General features: G+C 46.8%; 1 protein-coding gene across 3 annotated transcripts; it reads left to right on the forward strand.

Moving 5' to 3' along the window:
- The first annotated feature begins 1005 nt into the window (after nt 1-1005).
- Nucleotides 1006-15531, forward strand: LOC137842632 (CMP-N-acetylneuraminate-beta-galactosamide-alpha-2,3-sialyltransferase 4-like). 3 transcript variants are annotated; one of them, XM_068656928.1, is made up of 13 exons: nt 1006-1102; nt 3164-3218; nt 3909-3974; nt 4656-4783; nt 5338-5401; nt 6160-6255; nt 6823-7015; nt 7358-7486; nt 8943-9089; nt 9419-10619; nt 10971-11210; nt 13095-13931; nt 14980-15531. In XM_068656928.1, exons 1-10 carry the CDS (start codon nt 1024-1026, stop codon nt 9524-9526), a joined length of 1065 nt encoding a protein of 354 aa, XP_068513029.1. In that variant the 5' UTR covers nt 1006-1023; the 3' UTR covers nt 9527-10619; nt 10971-11210; nt 13095-13931; nt 14980-15531. The 3 variants fall into 3 exon arrangements, with proteins under 3 accessions (XP_068513029.1, XP_068513028.1, XP_068513027.1); XM_068656927.1 differs by lacking the exon at nt 14980-15531 and having other exon boundaries at nt 9419-9600; nt 9803-10619; nt 13095-14760; XM_068656926.1 differs by lacking the exon at nt 14980-15531 and having other exon boundaries at nt 13095-14760.
- Nucleotides 15532-15934: the final 403 nt, after the last annotated feature.

Genomic DNA, 15934 nt, shown 5'->3' on the forward strand with positions numbered 1-15934 from the left:
ATGAGCTGGCTCTCTCTACACCCCTGACTTAAGGTCTTTCTGGGAAAAACTCCCAATCCCCTTCCCCTAACGGGCATCCATCCACCCAGAAAAAGACCCTGCTGTCCCAAAGCACAGCGGGCTGCCAGGGCTTCGTATTTACGGCCAGCTCTGATGCACTTCACGCGCTGCCCATAGCTGGGGGAGCACCCAGACCTCCCTGACATCGTCCAGGAGAGCAGCAGCTGCCAGCCCTGGGTTTCAGAGGGCAGCCTTGCTCCAGATGAGTGGCAGCCAGCAGAAGGGTCTGCTTGGGTGGATTAATCAGCCTTGCAAAGGTCTTTTTCCAGGCCAGGGGATGGGGGGAAGAAGGTGGACTGAGAGCATCGCAGACTGCCTCCCTGCAGCCGAGCTCGGATTTGTATCCAGCTCATTGAGGATAATTAGATGATCACCATCAGATGGGGAAGCTGAGCACTCACTTTCTGCACCATCCCTCCAAGAGAGGAGCACATTATTCCTGTTTCTCACCAGCCTGAACCACCAATTGTCTATGTGAGCTGCGGTGCTGTCCCTATATAATTAAGGCTGTCAGTCAAACCCCGACACCTAAACACTACCAACTCCACGGCTTAGGAGGATTGATCACAGGACTTTATTGGCAGTCAAAGCAGCACTTTGTGGGCTCTCTTTTCCTTTGTCAGAGGAACAAACTGTGGGGCCGTGAGAAGGGAACATCCCTGGGAAGGTGGGTAGGTGCCTCCTCTGCCTGCTTACTGGGCACGCAGCCGTGATGCCAGACCCTGTGCAGGGGAGGGATGAGCTGCACTGATCCTGAGCAGTGTTTGCAGGGGCCTTGAGGCCAGCAGGCAGAGCACAGGGAGCACCAGTGCTGTGTGGACAGAGGCACAGAGTCGGCAAGGCTAGGCTTATGGGACAGGCACACAGCCTGCCTGTCTCTGCAAAAGCACCAGATGAAAGCTCCTCAGCCTTGTTTGACTGATGATGTCTCTACTTTTTTTGCAGGGTGTGTATGGAGACAGCATGAATGCCAGATCTATAGCAGGAAGACTTGTCTTTGCCCTTTTCCAGTGGAAAAGGCTAGTGATCTTGCTCTGCGTGGGTAAGAAAACCCCAATTTTTACTGAACCTTGCTGTTTCCCAGCCATCCCTCACCCTTGTGTCCCCCTGCCCTATGCCTTGCTGGGCCGGGACTGTGTAGAGGGAGGGCCCTCTCCTGGCCATGGATGTCTTCACTGGAGAGACCCCCAAAATGGGATAAGCCAAAAGATAGGAGGAAAGGAGACACATTTCCATAAATTCAACACACATTGCCCCGTGTCCCAGAAGACTGAGATGAGGGGGATCTGTGCATTCCCAGTGCATAGGGATGCCCCACCATGTGCAGCTCCCCGTGCAACAGCTTTGCTTTCCTGTGCATGAGCCTTGCACTCATATTTGTCACTAGAAAAGTTTTTGTTTGTTTGTTTGTTTGTTTTTCCCCCAAGAAATTCTTTAGTTATGATTGTTTTGGGTGAATTTTCAGAAAATCAAGTCATCTTGGATATCTCAGGGGGTGTGGTGAGTAGAAAAGCATCTAAAAGGTGACTTTTTTCTGTTGTTTTGAACAAGTGTAGAACAGCTAGGTGTTAACTTCATGAATTCTCCCCTGTATTAATATATGTTAATATTTAAAAACCTCAGAGCAAGGCAAGCCTCCTGTCTGGTATGTGTGCACAGGGCTGCGGGAGGCTAGAGCAGGGTTAACGTGCTTCTGTGATAACCCAATGAGATTCCTGGGACGGGGGAGGTCTAGCAGTCACCTTCTGATAAATGCCACTGCAATCTTTGCAGAATTAGGGTCCAGAGGTGGGTGTTTACCTGCATTGTGTGTATGTGTGTAGCAACCCAGAAATTAATCGGCTGATGAAAGCTTCTGTGTGGTATGTGCAGGAGGTCCAGGGGAGACCCACTGGTACAATGCCTGTACGAGTGTATGTAACTGCTTCTGATCTCCCTCCAAGGGAAAGCAAACCAATTCTAATTTCATACCATCATTGAAAGGCCAGTTGTTTGTCACAGAAAAAAATCACTGCTGCTTAATGGCCAAGATGCAAACATTGTCATTTTCATAAAAAAGAAAGAGCTGTCGTGGCGCACAGTAATGTAACGACTGTTTTGTCGTACGATGTGGGAAGTGCTGAGGAAAGTCAAATTAAAAGTCTTTATCTCTAATCTAAATGGCCTCTTTGCTAATGGTTAAAAAACAAACAAAAAACCCACAAAGAAACAGCAAAAACAACTAACGCTGGAAAATCCTTATCCTTACGTGCCAGCACCAGCACACCAGCAGCTCCATGAAGCCAGCAGGAGGAGCTGGGCACGCTGATGGGCTGGGTGAGGGGACAGACCTCTGGGCCTCTCCCAAATCAGACACCCTCAGGGGCAAATCCTTCCCCTTCCTCAGGTGCTTAGAGCTGCAGCAGTGCCTGGAGTGTCAATTCCCTCGCATTTCCTGCTTTGGGTCATGTCACCAGAAGGGTGCACATGATGGAGAAGTCTCTCCCTGCTGCACCCACGGTCCCAAATTCATGCAGGGCACTGACGGCAAGCCAGGCTTGTGCTCTGGATCAGTGCCTTGCTTAAGGTGAGGAGCAGCTCAGACAAGCTGTGGTCCGTGTTACTAAACTGCTCCCAGCTAATCTTTTGTCTGGCAAGAACCTGCTGATTTCAGCCTGGAAGCAGCCCTGGTTGGGACTGGAGGATTTCTCCTGCATGTGCATTTCTTCTTACTGCTGCGAGCCTTTGCTGTCCTCAGCTTTCTGGATTTTGTACCCAAGCATCACGGAGTGAGTTGTGGCTGCATTGTGCTGCCTGTCTGGGGGATAATGGATTGCTTTGTGCAGCAGGAGCTGTTTGAATGCGCTCGTGGTCCTCGGGTTCACTACCAGAAGGCCCATTAATTTTTGCTAGCAAGGGCCTAAATCAAATACAGCCACTTGGAGGCTCCAAACTCTGAAACAGGGCCTGGTCTGCTCGACTGCAGGTCTGACAGCTGCAGGGACTCAGGAGATGCTGTTGTGGGGGGAGAGGTCCCGTGGGCTGCACGGTGGCTGGTTGTAGCTGTCGTGCTGTGGCTGTGCTGCTGATCTACCTGTGTCTGCCTCTCCATTGCCTTCTGCAGGTCTGTGCATGACGGAGCTGTACTATTTGATGAACACACTTGAAAGTGATGTTGAGTAAGTTAACTTCTTCCCTTTTCTGACCTCAGTGCTGCTGTGGTCTAGGCTAACTGTGGGTGAACAGTTCATTATTGTGGAAAGTAGCTGCCACGGTAAAACCTGGGCTAAGAAACAGCTCCCCCAGTAAGGTCTGAATCTTTGGGGGCTTGGAGGGCTGTGTTCTGCCGGGCAGGGCAGAGCAGATGGAAAAGTAGCAGGATGAAACAGCATTGGTGAGCCTGGAGATAGCTTAGCTACACCACAGCAGAGATTCCCCAGTGTTGATGGTCACTGCCAGAGTAACTTGTGGCTGTCCCACAGTGCTCCTCATTGAGTGCCTCCATGCGGAGTGAAGAACAAGGCTTACCCGAGGCCAATGATTTCCTAAAACTCAAGCTGTTCCAGGCCCTGAGCAGCTTGACCTAACTTTGGCATTATCTCTCCAGAGGTCTTTTTCCATCTAAATTCCTCTGTGTTTCTGCTGAGCAGACAAGGAGGCCTTCACATGCTCTTTGGAGGGGACCTGTTCGTGGACAGCAATGGTTCATGAGCTTAGGAGACAGGATAACATAGTCAGGAGCTCAAAACCCTCCATTTGTAGACATTGTTAAGAGAACTCCTGAACTACCACTGGTTTTCAGGCGATAATGTAAAGTTTGAGAGCCTTCAGGAAGGGCTGGTAGGAAATTAACCTTGTTCCTTTTACAGGAGGCATGTTGGCCATGTTGGTGCTTGCCAGAGACGTTTCATGTGGAGAAAGCCTTTTCTTGGAAGGTTTGTTAGCTGTATCTCATTTGTTTGGGGAATTTTGGTGAGAGATCAGTCAGTGTCTCGGTGACTACTGCCTGGTGGAGACTGGCATTTTGGGGTTTATGTGCAGATATGCAGGAAGGAAGTAGAAGTAAGCTCAGCTAACTCTTGCACAATTGTATCTTGGCCCCATAATAAGTGAGTCAACAGGCCAGCAGGATGATGCAATGCAGAAAGTGTGAGTAAAATGTCCAAGTAGAGAGGAAGAGGTAAGAACTGTTAAATAGGTCAGTGTGCAGTCAGGCTTTGTCATGGGTGTTTTGAGCTTTGTCATGAAGTGAATGAGTAAATGAAATTGTTAACTGGAATTCTCTCCCTCTCTCTTCTGGATAAACAACGAAACAATGAGTAAGCATTCCTCAAACTAGTACAGAGAGAGGAATGACTGAAAAAAGAGAGAAGCTGGGGGGCCAGAACTGGAGAGGAAATGAAATTTTTCTGTCACTGCTGCTCAGAAGATGGGTTAGAAACCACGAGCAGTAAGGACTGTTTTTTAAAAATGTGGGCCATTTCTGGGAAGTACTTCAGGATAGCTCAGCAGCTTTCCAAGGCTCTTCAGTATTCAGCCCTAGTCCTTGTGTCTGACACTGCTGTGACTGCTCCACTTGTCCATGAACTGCTGCCTCTCTGATTCTCTCTTGTTAGGTCTGAATCTCACTGGAATCCTTTCCTGACCAGCAAATCCTTATATTTGCTCATGGACAGGCCTTTTAGACGGAAGGCTGAAGAAGTTCTGTGGTTCCATGAACTTCCTTTTGGGCTGAAGAGTTCAGGTATTGCAGTGCTCTGCCCTCAGTGTTGTGGATGGTCACGGAGTGGCTGGAGATCCTCCCTCTCCCTGGCAGAAGGAGACAGAAATACTGGGTGTCAAGGTCTTAGTCCATCATAGTAGTCATGAAAGAAGGGGAGCAGTGCTTTAACCACAGGCTCTAGCTGTTCAGGGAGGGATGGGAAGTGGAAAACTGAGAGAAATAATCCTTTGGATAGAGTAGGAGCCACTGCAGAAGTTATTAAATGCCATTGGAAAGAGGATACTGAGTGGGCTGATACCTGTTGCCGTTTTCAGTGTGAGGTACTACAGACCAGCTTCAATTGCTGGTAGTGCTGATCACAAAGTGCATGTCCTTCATGTGAAAAAAATGCCCAGTGTGGACAGTGCCGGGCAGGTGGAGGTGGCGAGCAGTGTTTATGTAGGATGTCCCATGTAAACTGCCCTGGCACTTTACATGGGGATGGAACCCCAAAAGAGAAAAGAGAGTTAGCCTGTTGTCAGTGATGGGGCCATGATTTTCCTCTGAAGTTGACTCTTCAACTTCTTCTTTTCTAGTTCTCTTTGCTTTTAACACGTTGCAGCTTCTTCCAGAGCAGGAGCTGCCTGGATCCTTTGGCCGGTACGATGGCTGGGCTGGAGATGGGTGTTGGGGGTGCAGGTCTGTCAGGGAAGTGATAGATGGGTTGAGAGCCCTGGTTTCTGCAGCTTTCCTAAGTTCTCTCTCTTAGTGCTCAACTTCACAGTCCTTTCTGCCTCTCACTCCTGCTACTCTTCATCTCCTCTCTCAGTAGGCTTCTCTTTCTCTCCCTTTTAAATGTACCCTTTCAAGCAGTTCTCGTACTGATGAACTTAAGCTGCTAGCTCCCAGCTTCCTCCCTTTAACTTCTGTCATACCCAGAGTTCTTTTCTCAGTGTTGCCCTGTCCCATCTATTTCACTTACTTTAACTCCATCCCAAGCATGACAGACTGGAAAGCTGGGTGAATCCCTCAGTTCTGCCTGCCCACATTCAGGGGGGTAAGCTGTCTGTGGCAGCTGCTGGCAAGCACTTTCATTTAGGTCCTTCTTTCCTCTAATTCATTAGATGTTTTTTTCTGTGATATCTCATTCTCCCTCTCCCCAGTGCACTGCATGCCACAAGCAGAGGTCCACCCTCATAGCTACTGGTCTACTGGGTAAAGCCCAGCATACCAGGTGTCTGGTATCATATGCTATCTGGCTAGGAAACAGCCAGAGTCCTACTAGTCAGGGATCATCTCCTCTGATGTCACCCCAGGAGTTACTTGAGGACATCTAAAAGGCCCTCAGGGATGCTGATTTAATCTGGTGGAGATGCTAGTCAGAGGATTTTATCTCTTGCAATCTATTCTTCTGCCAGCTTATGGTGCCAAAGGTGCATTGTGGTTGGCAATGGCCACTCCATCCATGGACAGCGCTTTGGGAATTTGATTGACTCTCACCATGTTATCATCAGGTACTGAACCCATACTAAAACCTTAACAATTAAGCAAAGCCCAAGGATTGACAATGTGTATGTAGCTTTAGCTTTCTCACCTGGGAAACATCTAGGATCCTGCAGCTCAGGTAATCAAATAACTTTTTTTGGAATTCATGGTTAAGCACAGACACTGCTGGAGCCAGAAACTGTACTGCTCACTCACAGGTGTTGTACCTGGGACTGGAGAGCCACCTCCAGCTCAGTGCAGTGGTGGGCAATCCCAATCTTTGTCTGCATTTTAATTTTACATGCAGATTTAGTCTGACTGAAGCAAGTAATTTAATGTGCTTCATGTCCCTATCTGAAAAATAGTGGTTGTCTGCCACTGCCATCTTTTTAGTGCAAAGGAGGAACTATTGGGATGTCTGGTGGGGTGGCCCTTTCTGTGGAACCAGGCTGCTGGGTTGGGCCATGAGGTGTGTTGGTGCCCTCATGTGAGTTCATATGGCCAGTCTGGTAGCTGACAGCACACAGCTACATCCATGGTTGGGAATACGTGATAATGAACTGGACCAATCCTACCCTTCTGGCTTTGATTCTCAGATTAAATGATGCTCCAGTTAGAGAGTACAAGAAAGATGTGGGTGAGAGAACCAGCATCCGTCTCTTCTTCCCTGAGTCTGCTCTGCCCAACCCTTTAGAAAACAATGACAATGATACACTGATGGTGTTTGTCCCATTCAAGCCTTCTGATTTCCTCTGGCTGAGGGAAGTGTTGCTGAAAACAAGGAACAAGGTGAGAAGTCTTTAATGAGGGGAGGTTGAAACTAGGTTATTTGTAGTGACATATTCAATAGCTCTAATAATCATGTATCTTTCAAATATTTAATGAGCTGCACCAGGCACCTGAGACCTTATTTTTCACTAATTAGAAAGACCCCAGTCACAGCTAGATTGCATATGGGTGCATGGGAATGAGCGGAAAAGACCAGGAGATACTTTGTTCCTCCAAGTTCTCAGTCCTCTGAGCATCAAGCCAGAGCAACAGACCACAGCTAACTTTCTCCTGGCATGATCATGGATGTTCTCGTGGTGTTCATGGATGTGCCATGAGGACCTCTCTTTCTTTCTTCTGCAGACGAAGGTGGGATTTTGGCACCAGCCCCCACAGCAGTGGAATGGGAACATCTCTCAGCTACGTGTTCTCAACCCATACGTCACCTACGAAGCAACATACAAACTGCTGCAGCTGAATGCATCAAGTAGGGTATGATATTGTGCTGGAGAGCAAACAGATGACCATCAGTGTTCTGTGTCTTCCCTAATACCTTACTGCTTCAGCACTACACAAGGGGAAGGAAAACCTAGTCACTAGATCAGCCAGTCCCTTCACCTAGTAAATGCAGTCTTTCCCTATAGCATGGCGTTTCAAGTTTTGAGCCCTGCTTCTACAAGGAAAAGGAAGACTTTTCCCCACCTGTCAAAACTGTGCAGCATTACTCTAATTCCAATCTGCCCTGTAATCCCTTGCCATTTTGCATTCAAGTGACTTTTCAGAGTTGAATTTCTGGCCATAGTTCTAGACCTTAGGACACCTGCTTCTCTTGCAACTAGCAGCTTTGTCATACAAGCTCTTTCATACATCTTCCTGTGCTTTCCCTGTCTAGACCATTACTGATAATTAGCTAGCATAAAATGTGAGGAATTTTGGTTGGCTTTCCTTAAAACATTCAGTTCTTACAGATCTCTGGCCTGAGGCTGGCTGTTATGCCCACTGCTTCTGGAACGCAAATTTCCCCTTCGCTGCACGATGGAGGATTACTTCATTAATGAATCTAATGATACTTTGTCTTCAGTCCTGATGATCTTTGTGATGGTGCTGTGGAATCTTTAATTAACTTTAAGCCTGCTGGGCACCACCAGGATGTTTATAATCTGCAACAAAGGCAGGAGAAGCTTGAAGGTCTGGTGTGGTGAAATAACCTTGTCCAAGGTCACGCGCTGACTCTTAGCTGGGCTGAGATTAGATACCAAGTCTCCTGCCTGCTGAAGCAATGCTGTAAAAAAATACATTTCCCTACTAAACTGTTTGGAAAGTGCAAAGTGGGACAATCCAGATGAGGGGTGCTAAGTGCTAGGGTGAGCTTGGGGAACCAGGCAGTATGTTCAGCTGCAAGCGTGGTGGCTGTTCTGCACAGCCACAAGGCTTTTAAGGTCATGGTTTGTACATGGTCATGTTAGCTTTATGTGAGCAGAGGGCAGTTTTGTAGCACGCAGGCCAGGGACAGGAATTTAATGCATGGATTAGAAGTGAGGTTTCACACGAGGGCCTCCAGCAGGGAACACACACACAGAGGCACTTGGAAAAGAAAGAGATGTAGGGACTTTGTCCAGGCTCTGTAATGGAAGTGGCCTTATTAAAAAGTATGCTGGTTCCTTCCATCCAAAAGCTTTCTGATTTCCATGGAGCTTTGTGTTTTATCATTTCAGAGGTTTTACACTCCTGAGCCCTCATCTTCTGCAGCACCTTCTCAAAAGATGTTCCTTGTTTGAGTTTGGGGAGTGTTGTCCAGGCATTTGTCCTGTTTCATTTACGTATATTTTCTTGCTACATGGAATACGTGGAAGCTATTGGTCCCAGCTGAAAAGGTGTTGCTAGTGTCGGTTTTGTAATAGTATGAGTTTGAAATGCTAAACAGATGTTCTCTCTTTTCCCTTCCCAGAGATATGCCACCATGGGAATCATTGCTTTGAACTTAGCCCTCCATATATGCCAGGAGGTCAATATTGCAGGCTTTGGTTACCCCGGCAACCACGACAATACTGCACCAATACATTATTACAATACAGGTCGCTCACGGAAAGAAGAGGTAGAAAATGCTTCCCCTTCAAACTGAGGTGTTCTCCATAGGGAAGCCCACTGGCAAAAGCCGGGACTAAAGGAGCTGTGAGCTCTGGTAGCTGTCACTGGTGTTACTTGTGGAAATTCCTGCTGGGGTGTCCTGGGGAAGGTGCTAAGACATGCTTTGCTCCCAGAGAGCAGCTTGAGAACAGATGCTGGCTCCTTCAAGGTGCCTGTCATCTGGCCTAGTTTGGGGAGGAGGGTGCAAGTTGGGTGAGGCAGGATCCAGTGCATTTGGGGGAGGATGAGAGGCACTGTAAGGAATAATCTGTAACTTTGGCTCTCTTGTCCTTGCAGCTCATTCAGCATAATCTCACAGCTGAGGGGAACTGGCTGCTGAAGATGATTGAGAGGGGAGTGATTGCTGACCTAGCCAGCCCTGCCTTTCAGGCCCAGAACCGCTGAGAGAAGGCTGTGATGCTTGCCATCCCCATCCTGACAACCGTGGTGATCCCAGCTGGACTTTACCCTTGTTCCAGGTTGTTCTGAGCATGTGACAGCATGTCCTGCCCCACATGGGATGGGAGATGAATCCTCCAAATTCAGAGCACTTGTGCTTTTCTCTGTTGGCCTCTGGCTTTCATTGCTGCCTGCTGCACTGGAGGATGAGCAGTATTACACAACCCTTCTTCCTTAAGTAATCCCTTCCTGGTTTGTAAACAACTATCCTTTGCTCACCAGGTTACTTGTGAAAAGCACCAGACTGAGATGCTAAGCTGGTCTGCACCCCCTGAGAAAGGGAGTGGTGAGAGCGCAGTGCCTACCTTGAGATTTCAAACTGCTTCCTACAGATTGGAGTGAGAGAGAGTCGTACCTACCCATCGCCATGGAAAAGGACTGAACACTCAGAAATTTCAGTGTCTTGCTGATTGTTGGCAAATGTTAATGTCTTCAGGAGTTGTTTCTTTTATTGTTCTGTTTGAGAATAAATGCACGTCTCGTTTCAAGGGGTTGGCACTGTCTTGTGGGAGGGGGATTCCCCATGCAGACAGGTGAGAACTACCTTAGAATCGCCTCTGAGATCTTTTTATAGCTCCATGACCCCATGCAGTCTCCTTTTTTTTCCCTCCCAGCGTTCTGACCCAAGCTTTGCATGTCTCTTCCAGTTTGTGCTGAGCATGGAGCCACCCTGCCAAGTCTACTTTGTGTGCTAAAGATCTTCCACATTTAAGAAACCCCCTTAAAACCTCACCTGTTTGTGGCTGGCTCATCTCCACATCTCACAGGTGGTGAGAGTCTGCGGTGAGATGGTCTCATGACCACCTCTCATTCTCCATTCTCTACGTGGCCATTCTCATCCTCTACAGCTTCCTTCCAGGAAGCAGCTGTGTCATATTTCCCCATCTTTACTGCTTTATTCCTGGCCTTTTATCATTGTGGGTTCACCTCAGTTGATGCTTTACCAAAATGTTGCCTCTACTGGAGAAAGAACCTACGGCATGACGTTAAACTAATGGTGATGTTGGCAGGACCCCTTTGTTGCAGCCTCTTCAGCCAGGTGCTCACTGAGAAGGTTCCTTCTGCATAGCTGTTTAGAAACAAGCTCTAAGAGTGGGGTTGGCTCAATTTAGATCAAGCTGTACATGTCTTACAGCAGCAGCATTTGGGGTGTGGGAGCATTATAACTGCTAACTATTTCTATGGGAAATGAAGCTTCTGCTTCCCATTTCCTTCCTCCCCCTGCTTTCACTGTGCTCAGGCTTTCAGGGTGCTTCCCATGCTATTCTGGGCACTTCTTTTCCTGGGTAGCTTATTTTTCAGTATCTCAGGCCTGAAAGCTTTTGATAATGTCTTCTGCAAAAAGTTAATCCACTTTATGTTGTTCCTGCTGCTATTGCCTTTTGTCCAGCTTGGTTCCTGCTCCGCTAGAGCTGAAATGGTTTTGCCCTGGTCAGTGCATGCAGCTCATGGCCAAAGAAATGTTGACAAATCTCCCCCAAAGCTGTCTTGCCCCGGGAGCCTGATGCAAGAACAGGAGGCCCCAGTCCAGCTCAGTTTGAGGAAGGTCACCTGAAGGCTAAAAGGCAATGGCCTGGTCTTGCACGTGCAGACAGAACTGAACTGATCTCGGGAGGAAAAAGCTGCTTCAGTAAGTTCCTCTTCATGGGCTGAACACTGGCTTCAGGTTATGGTCTGTATGCAAGTAAGTCTTTACTTTCAACCTAGCACATAATAGCCGCACGGGTTCTGCTTTGTTCCAGAAATACAGTGTTCCTAAATGGATACAAATATGCATGTGGGTCTGGCTCAAGCAGCGTTTCAGAAGTTACTGCTTTGTAAGCAATGGCAGTGGGCTCTCGACTATATGGATAATTAATACTCTGTGATCTTCTCCTGTTAGAGTAAAATGGCATAAAAATTTTAACGTCTGAGAGCTGATATATAAAGCATGCTACCAGCTAACCCCAGGAGGTAGCTTACATTTTCTCTCAACGCACACAAGAACTTTGCCACAGCTTGCAGGAGCTGCGTCTGCACTTTCCAACGCAGTCATTGCAACATTTTCCTGTCATGTACTGACAAGCCATGGTAGTGAAACCATAAACACGAGGCTCAAGAGTCTCAGTGCTGGTCACTGCCTGTGGCAGCGCTCTTCGTGCTTGCAGCAAGCAGGTCTGCTGCACGCATTTTTGCTCTTGTGTCTAAGAGCTGCCTGGTTTTCCCTCAAAAAAGGGTTCTGTAATCTCTCCAGGTGACTACAGATCATTAGAGCTGCCTCTTGATCAGTCTTTCACAAGAGTGTTAGAAGAGGTTTTGTTTTTAACTATGCTTTGGCAGTGGCACTGAACGCCCAAATCTACCTGTCCTGTGCCCAGTTTAGAAAGCCTGAGGTGTGCAGTCCTCTGTGTCCTCCCCACATTTTGTGCCTGGCAGTCCGAATAAATCCATGCCCTACCGCAGACTCATTATTGTCAAGGGAACTGGGGTAAAGGAGGTGAAATAAGAAGGATAAAGCAAAGCCACAGTAATACAGAACATATGTAAATTAGGCTACCAGACACCATAATAAGGATGTAATGAAGGGGGAAAGAAAAGGAAAATGAGTCCTATTGTTGCTAGAGGAGCAAAAGCTAGCACCCTCCTCAGGGCTGCAGGAAGGCAATTATTCTGCTTCCCAGCATGGTGCATTTCATGCCAAGGCACCGTGAACATCCTCTTGTCAGTGCTGACAGTGAATCCCCGGCTCTGTGGCCAGCTGAGGGGTGCCCGTGGTTCAGCCGAGGCAGCAGGGCAGGGAGCTGCGGGGCGGCGTGGTGCCAGCCTGCCTCCCCCACGGGACAAGGGAGCTCCCCCATCACTCGCTGCCTGTCCACCAGCACTTGGTGAGTGAATCCTGACATCTCCACCATCCGTGTGAAATCCTTCCAAGCATTTAGACGAAACACTGACTTCAGTAAAATGTAGGGCTCCTATATGACCTGACGTAGTCCATATGGAGTACCTGCCACAGATAGTGACTGCCTTGACACTGATTAATCACTTCCTCTAGTCTTATATTCGTCCCTGAACACCTGACACAGTTCTTCCCTAATAGCTTTTGCATAGTTCTGGAGTATTCATATGACCTTGGCTTTGGGGAATAACCCATCTGATGACACACATTACCTACTTCAATGTAGGCTTGGATGCTTTTGATCAAACTAACTTGGACAGGAGCTTTTGGATTTGTTTCCTTCCCTTGTGTACACTCCTACCTGCCCTTTTCTGCAGCGGGAAGGAATTCAGCTGTGCTGGATTGTGCCTTGTTTTGAGTGGCACCATTTGCAGTTGGTTGGGGCTTGGTCAGTGCTACATGGCATGTACAGACTGTCTCTGATTCTACCTTCACGTGCTTACCTGCCACTTAGAGACACAGGCATAACAAGCAATCTGCAGTGCTGATTCTCTGTGCTTCAAAACTAGCAGTTTCTGTGCTGTGATTAGAGGTAATGATGTAAATGATCTGTAACTAGAGTCATTCATTGCTCAACAGGCAGTGGTGAAGCTTTCTAACAACACCTCAAACTCAAAGCAGAGTTTCTCCCTCAATCTGAACACTTATCTTCTCCAATGCTGCAAGATCCAGAAGCAAAGGCGAGAGGTCCGATCTTCCGTCAGATGTGAAATGCTTCCACCCACTTCACACGGCAGAGCATCACAGGTGAGAGTTACAGGCATCACGGCAGTGTAGCGAGGACCCTTTCTGATGACGCCAGCTTCTCAGCTCCTCCACCAGCCCCGGCGCAGCGGGAGGCTCAGCACCGTCACTATCCAGCGTCTGCCAGGTCGGCCGGGGACGGCCGTGTGAGGCGGTGATTCACCAGTTCCAGGAAGCAACGTGTTTGTGATATTTGCAGCGAGAGCATCTTAAAGCCATTTTCAGATTTTTTTTTTTTTCATTGTGATTTATAAAAATTGTTTTTTTCCCAGCAGAATAGCTGGGAAAATCCAACATGCTGTTACTTTTTTGAGACGTTTTCTTTTCCTATCTACTCAGACAACCTTTCAGGCTTGGACAGATGACTCAGCTGCGAAGTAAAAGGAGGGACCACGTGTCAGCTGAACCTTAAGCATTCAGTAACTGTCTACGCACCCTGAGCCTAGACCCCAGCTGCAACATGGTGAGATTTAAGCTTAATTCACCCCAAGTGACTGCTAAGCTGAGCTGTATTAACTGATACACTGCTAGTTAGGAAGGCACATATGGCCAGTGCTGCAACCCATCTGAAAGCAATACAGGATCAGGTGGTAGAGCGTGCCTGAGCTGCTCGAGTGTATTTGGAAGTTCTCATAGTGCTCCCTATCTCTAGCTCTGCAAATACCGCATTGTGTAAGTACCAGCATTTCATGGATGCTCTCACCTATCTGATCCCTGACTCACAGTCAAGTAGTTATTACACATGGTTCTTTCACTCAAAATAAAACCTGCTTTGCTCATTCTTGAAACAGTTCTTGCTATGTTCCTTAACCCCCATTTGCAGATAGACTTGGGGACCCGTTTAGCCTGACTGCTGAGCCAAAACCAGCCTCTCTTGTGGGCAATAGGTGTTGATCTACATATGATACTGTGTTAGACGTGACCACAAAATCACCATAGATACAGACTACCCTATTTGTTCTCGTGGCTGGGACATTGTGCAGCTACATTTGTTCCAGCTAACCTCATACTGAACAAACACCAAAGTTCTCTGTCTGTCTTTTGTCTCCGTAGCGAGTTGCTGGGTTGGTTTGCAGATGTTCATATATTGTCTACACACCAGTTCCCTCAATGAAATGCATGCAGGATATCAGCAGTTGTCTTGTCCAAGAGTTTAGCTAACTTTTGTGTTCAGCTGGAGTTCCTTTTTTTTCTTTTTCTTTTTTTTTTTCTTCTTTTTTTGGGGGGTTTTAATATATGCAATAGTACAACTTGTTTTGTCAGTACAACTATGTTGTGGCCATCTTATGCTAGGTAACACTTTGCTTCAGATGACAGGGGTTGCGTATGTGCTGTCTGCTGTTGTGTTACTTATATTATAATAATGTTCAGGAGAACAAAGATTATCCTGGCATGTGTTTTTAGAAACACTGAGATTTCTGTAACACCTCCTTCCTGAAAGATCTTTGATGATCCCACTAGAAAATTGCCAGCACAGTGAATCATGTTATATTTTAGATGTTATTCTTGTCACTTTAAAGGATTCCAAATAATACTTTTGTTTCTTGTGAACTGAAAGAGGCAATTACAGAGACATTATGGCTTTCTACAGTCATTGCACATTGTATGCAAGCTGAAGAATATGAAGTTAACTGGCATTGACTTTCTAAACTGGTGGCTGGGTTTGATTTGCTAGCTTGCATGTTTTCAGCTTGTGCCCCATCTCTTGCAATTTCTGTAGGATTTGTCCTTGAACCAGTGATGATATGCATTGTGAAACTGTCCCCTGTGATAGAAGCAGCACGCTCTTTGAATGTCCTTCAAGTTGTACTTTCCACTTGACTCCTAAGCATGGCTGTTGGATAGATTTTGTGATGCTCCCAAACTCTCCAACATCTTCAGTGAGTCTCCATTGAAATGGTAATTTCTAGAGCATACTTCAGGCTCATCTCAGCTTTAGATAAAAATTAAATGTGGATTGCTTCATTCTGCATATTGAATACTAAAGGACATGCTCATTTGTCCTCTCTGCAGACACATGATGCTCTGCCAATTTCCTTAATCCAGGCACAGAAGCAGTCAGCAATTGTTTCCATTCACTTTTGATTCCATCTGTAAAAGGAAATACCTGCAATCACAAGAGGCTTTTCAGAACAGGGATTTTGTAGAACTTGCCCAATTTCAACAAACTTTTTGTCTGCTGGCTTAATGGGCGCTATCTGGCTGCACATCAGGGTGTCAGTTTTAGCTGCCATTGTGCTGATATGTGTTTTTTATCACAGAGATCATCTGTTATTTTAGGATTTCCTCATCCCTCAGTGGCCCTCTGCTGACCTTGCCAAAGAAGTCCTGTGTCCATCCCCCCTCCCTGAGATTTTATCTTTTTCTCTGTAAGTGGATTGCTCACTGGCCTTGTGTTTCAGTTTGTATTTACTATCAATATTCACAGATTTTCATGTGTAGTTGCTCCCGTTCCATCTATTTCTAGACTAGTATCCTATCCTCATCTCCAATTTTTGCCATTTTTCTGTGTTAATGATATTCCATAACCCTACAGCTAGTTCCCCAGTAACAACTCTTATTTATCTACAGAAAGACATGAGTAGATACAATAAAACACTACCATTTATCAGAGTAAATGAAGGCAAGGAGCTTTATTAGAAAGCTCACAGCTGAATTAAATTGGTATTACCAAC

The sequence above is a fragment of the Anas acuta genome, chromosome 20 (genome assembly GCF_963932015.1).
Source record: "Anas acuta chromosome 20, bAnaAcu1.1, whole genome shotgun sequence".
Lineage (NCBI taxonomy): Eukaryota > Metazoa > Chordata > Aves > Anseriformes > Anatidae > Anas > Anas acuta.

Excerpts from the sequence above, each read along its gene's own strand:
- LOC137842632 (XM_068656928.1), top strand. The coding sequence starts at position 1,024 with ATGAATGCCAGATCTATAGCAGGAAGACTTGTCTTTGCCCTTTTCCAG. Across the intron at positions 3,219-3,908 it reads ACACTTGAAAGTGATGTTGA|GAGGCATGTTGGCCATGTTG; the intron begins GTAAGTTAACTT and ends TTCCTTTTACAG. Across the intron at positions 5,402-6,159 it reads CTGCCTGGATCCTTTGGCCG|CTTATGGTGCCAAAGGTGCA; the intron begins GTACGATGGCTG and ends TTCTTCTGCCAG.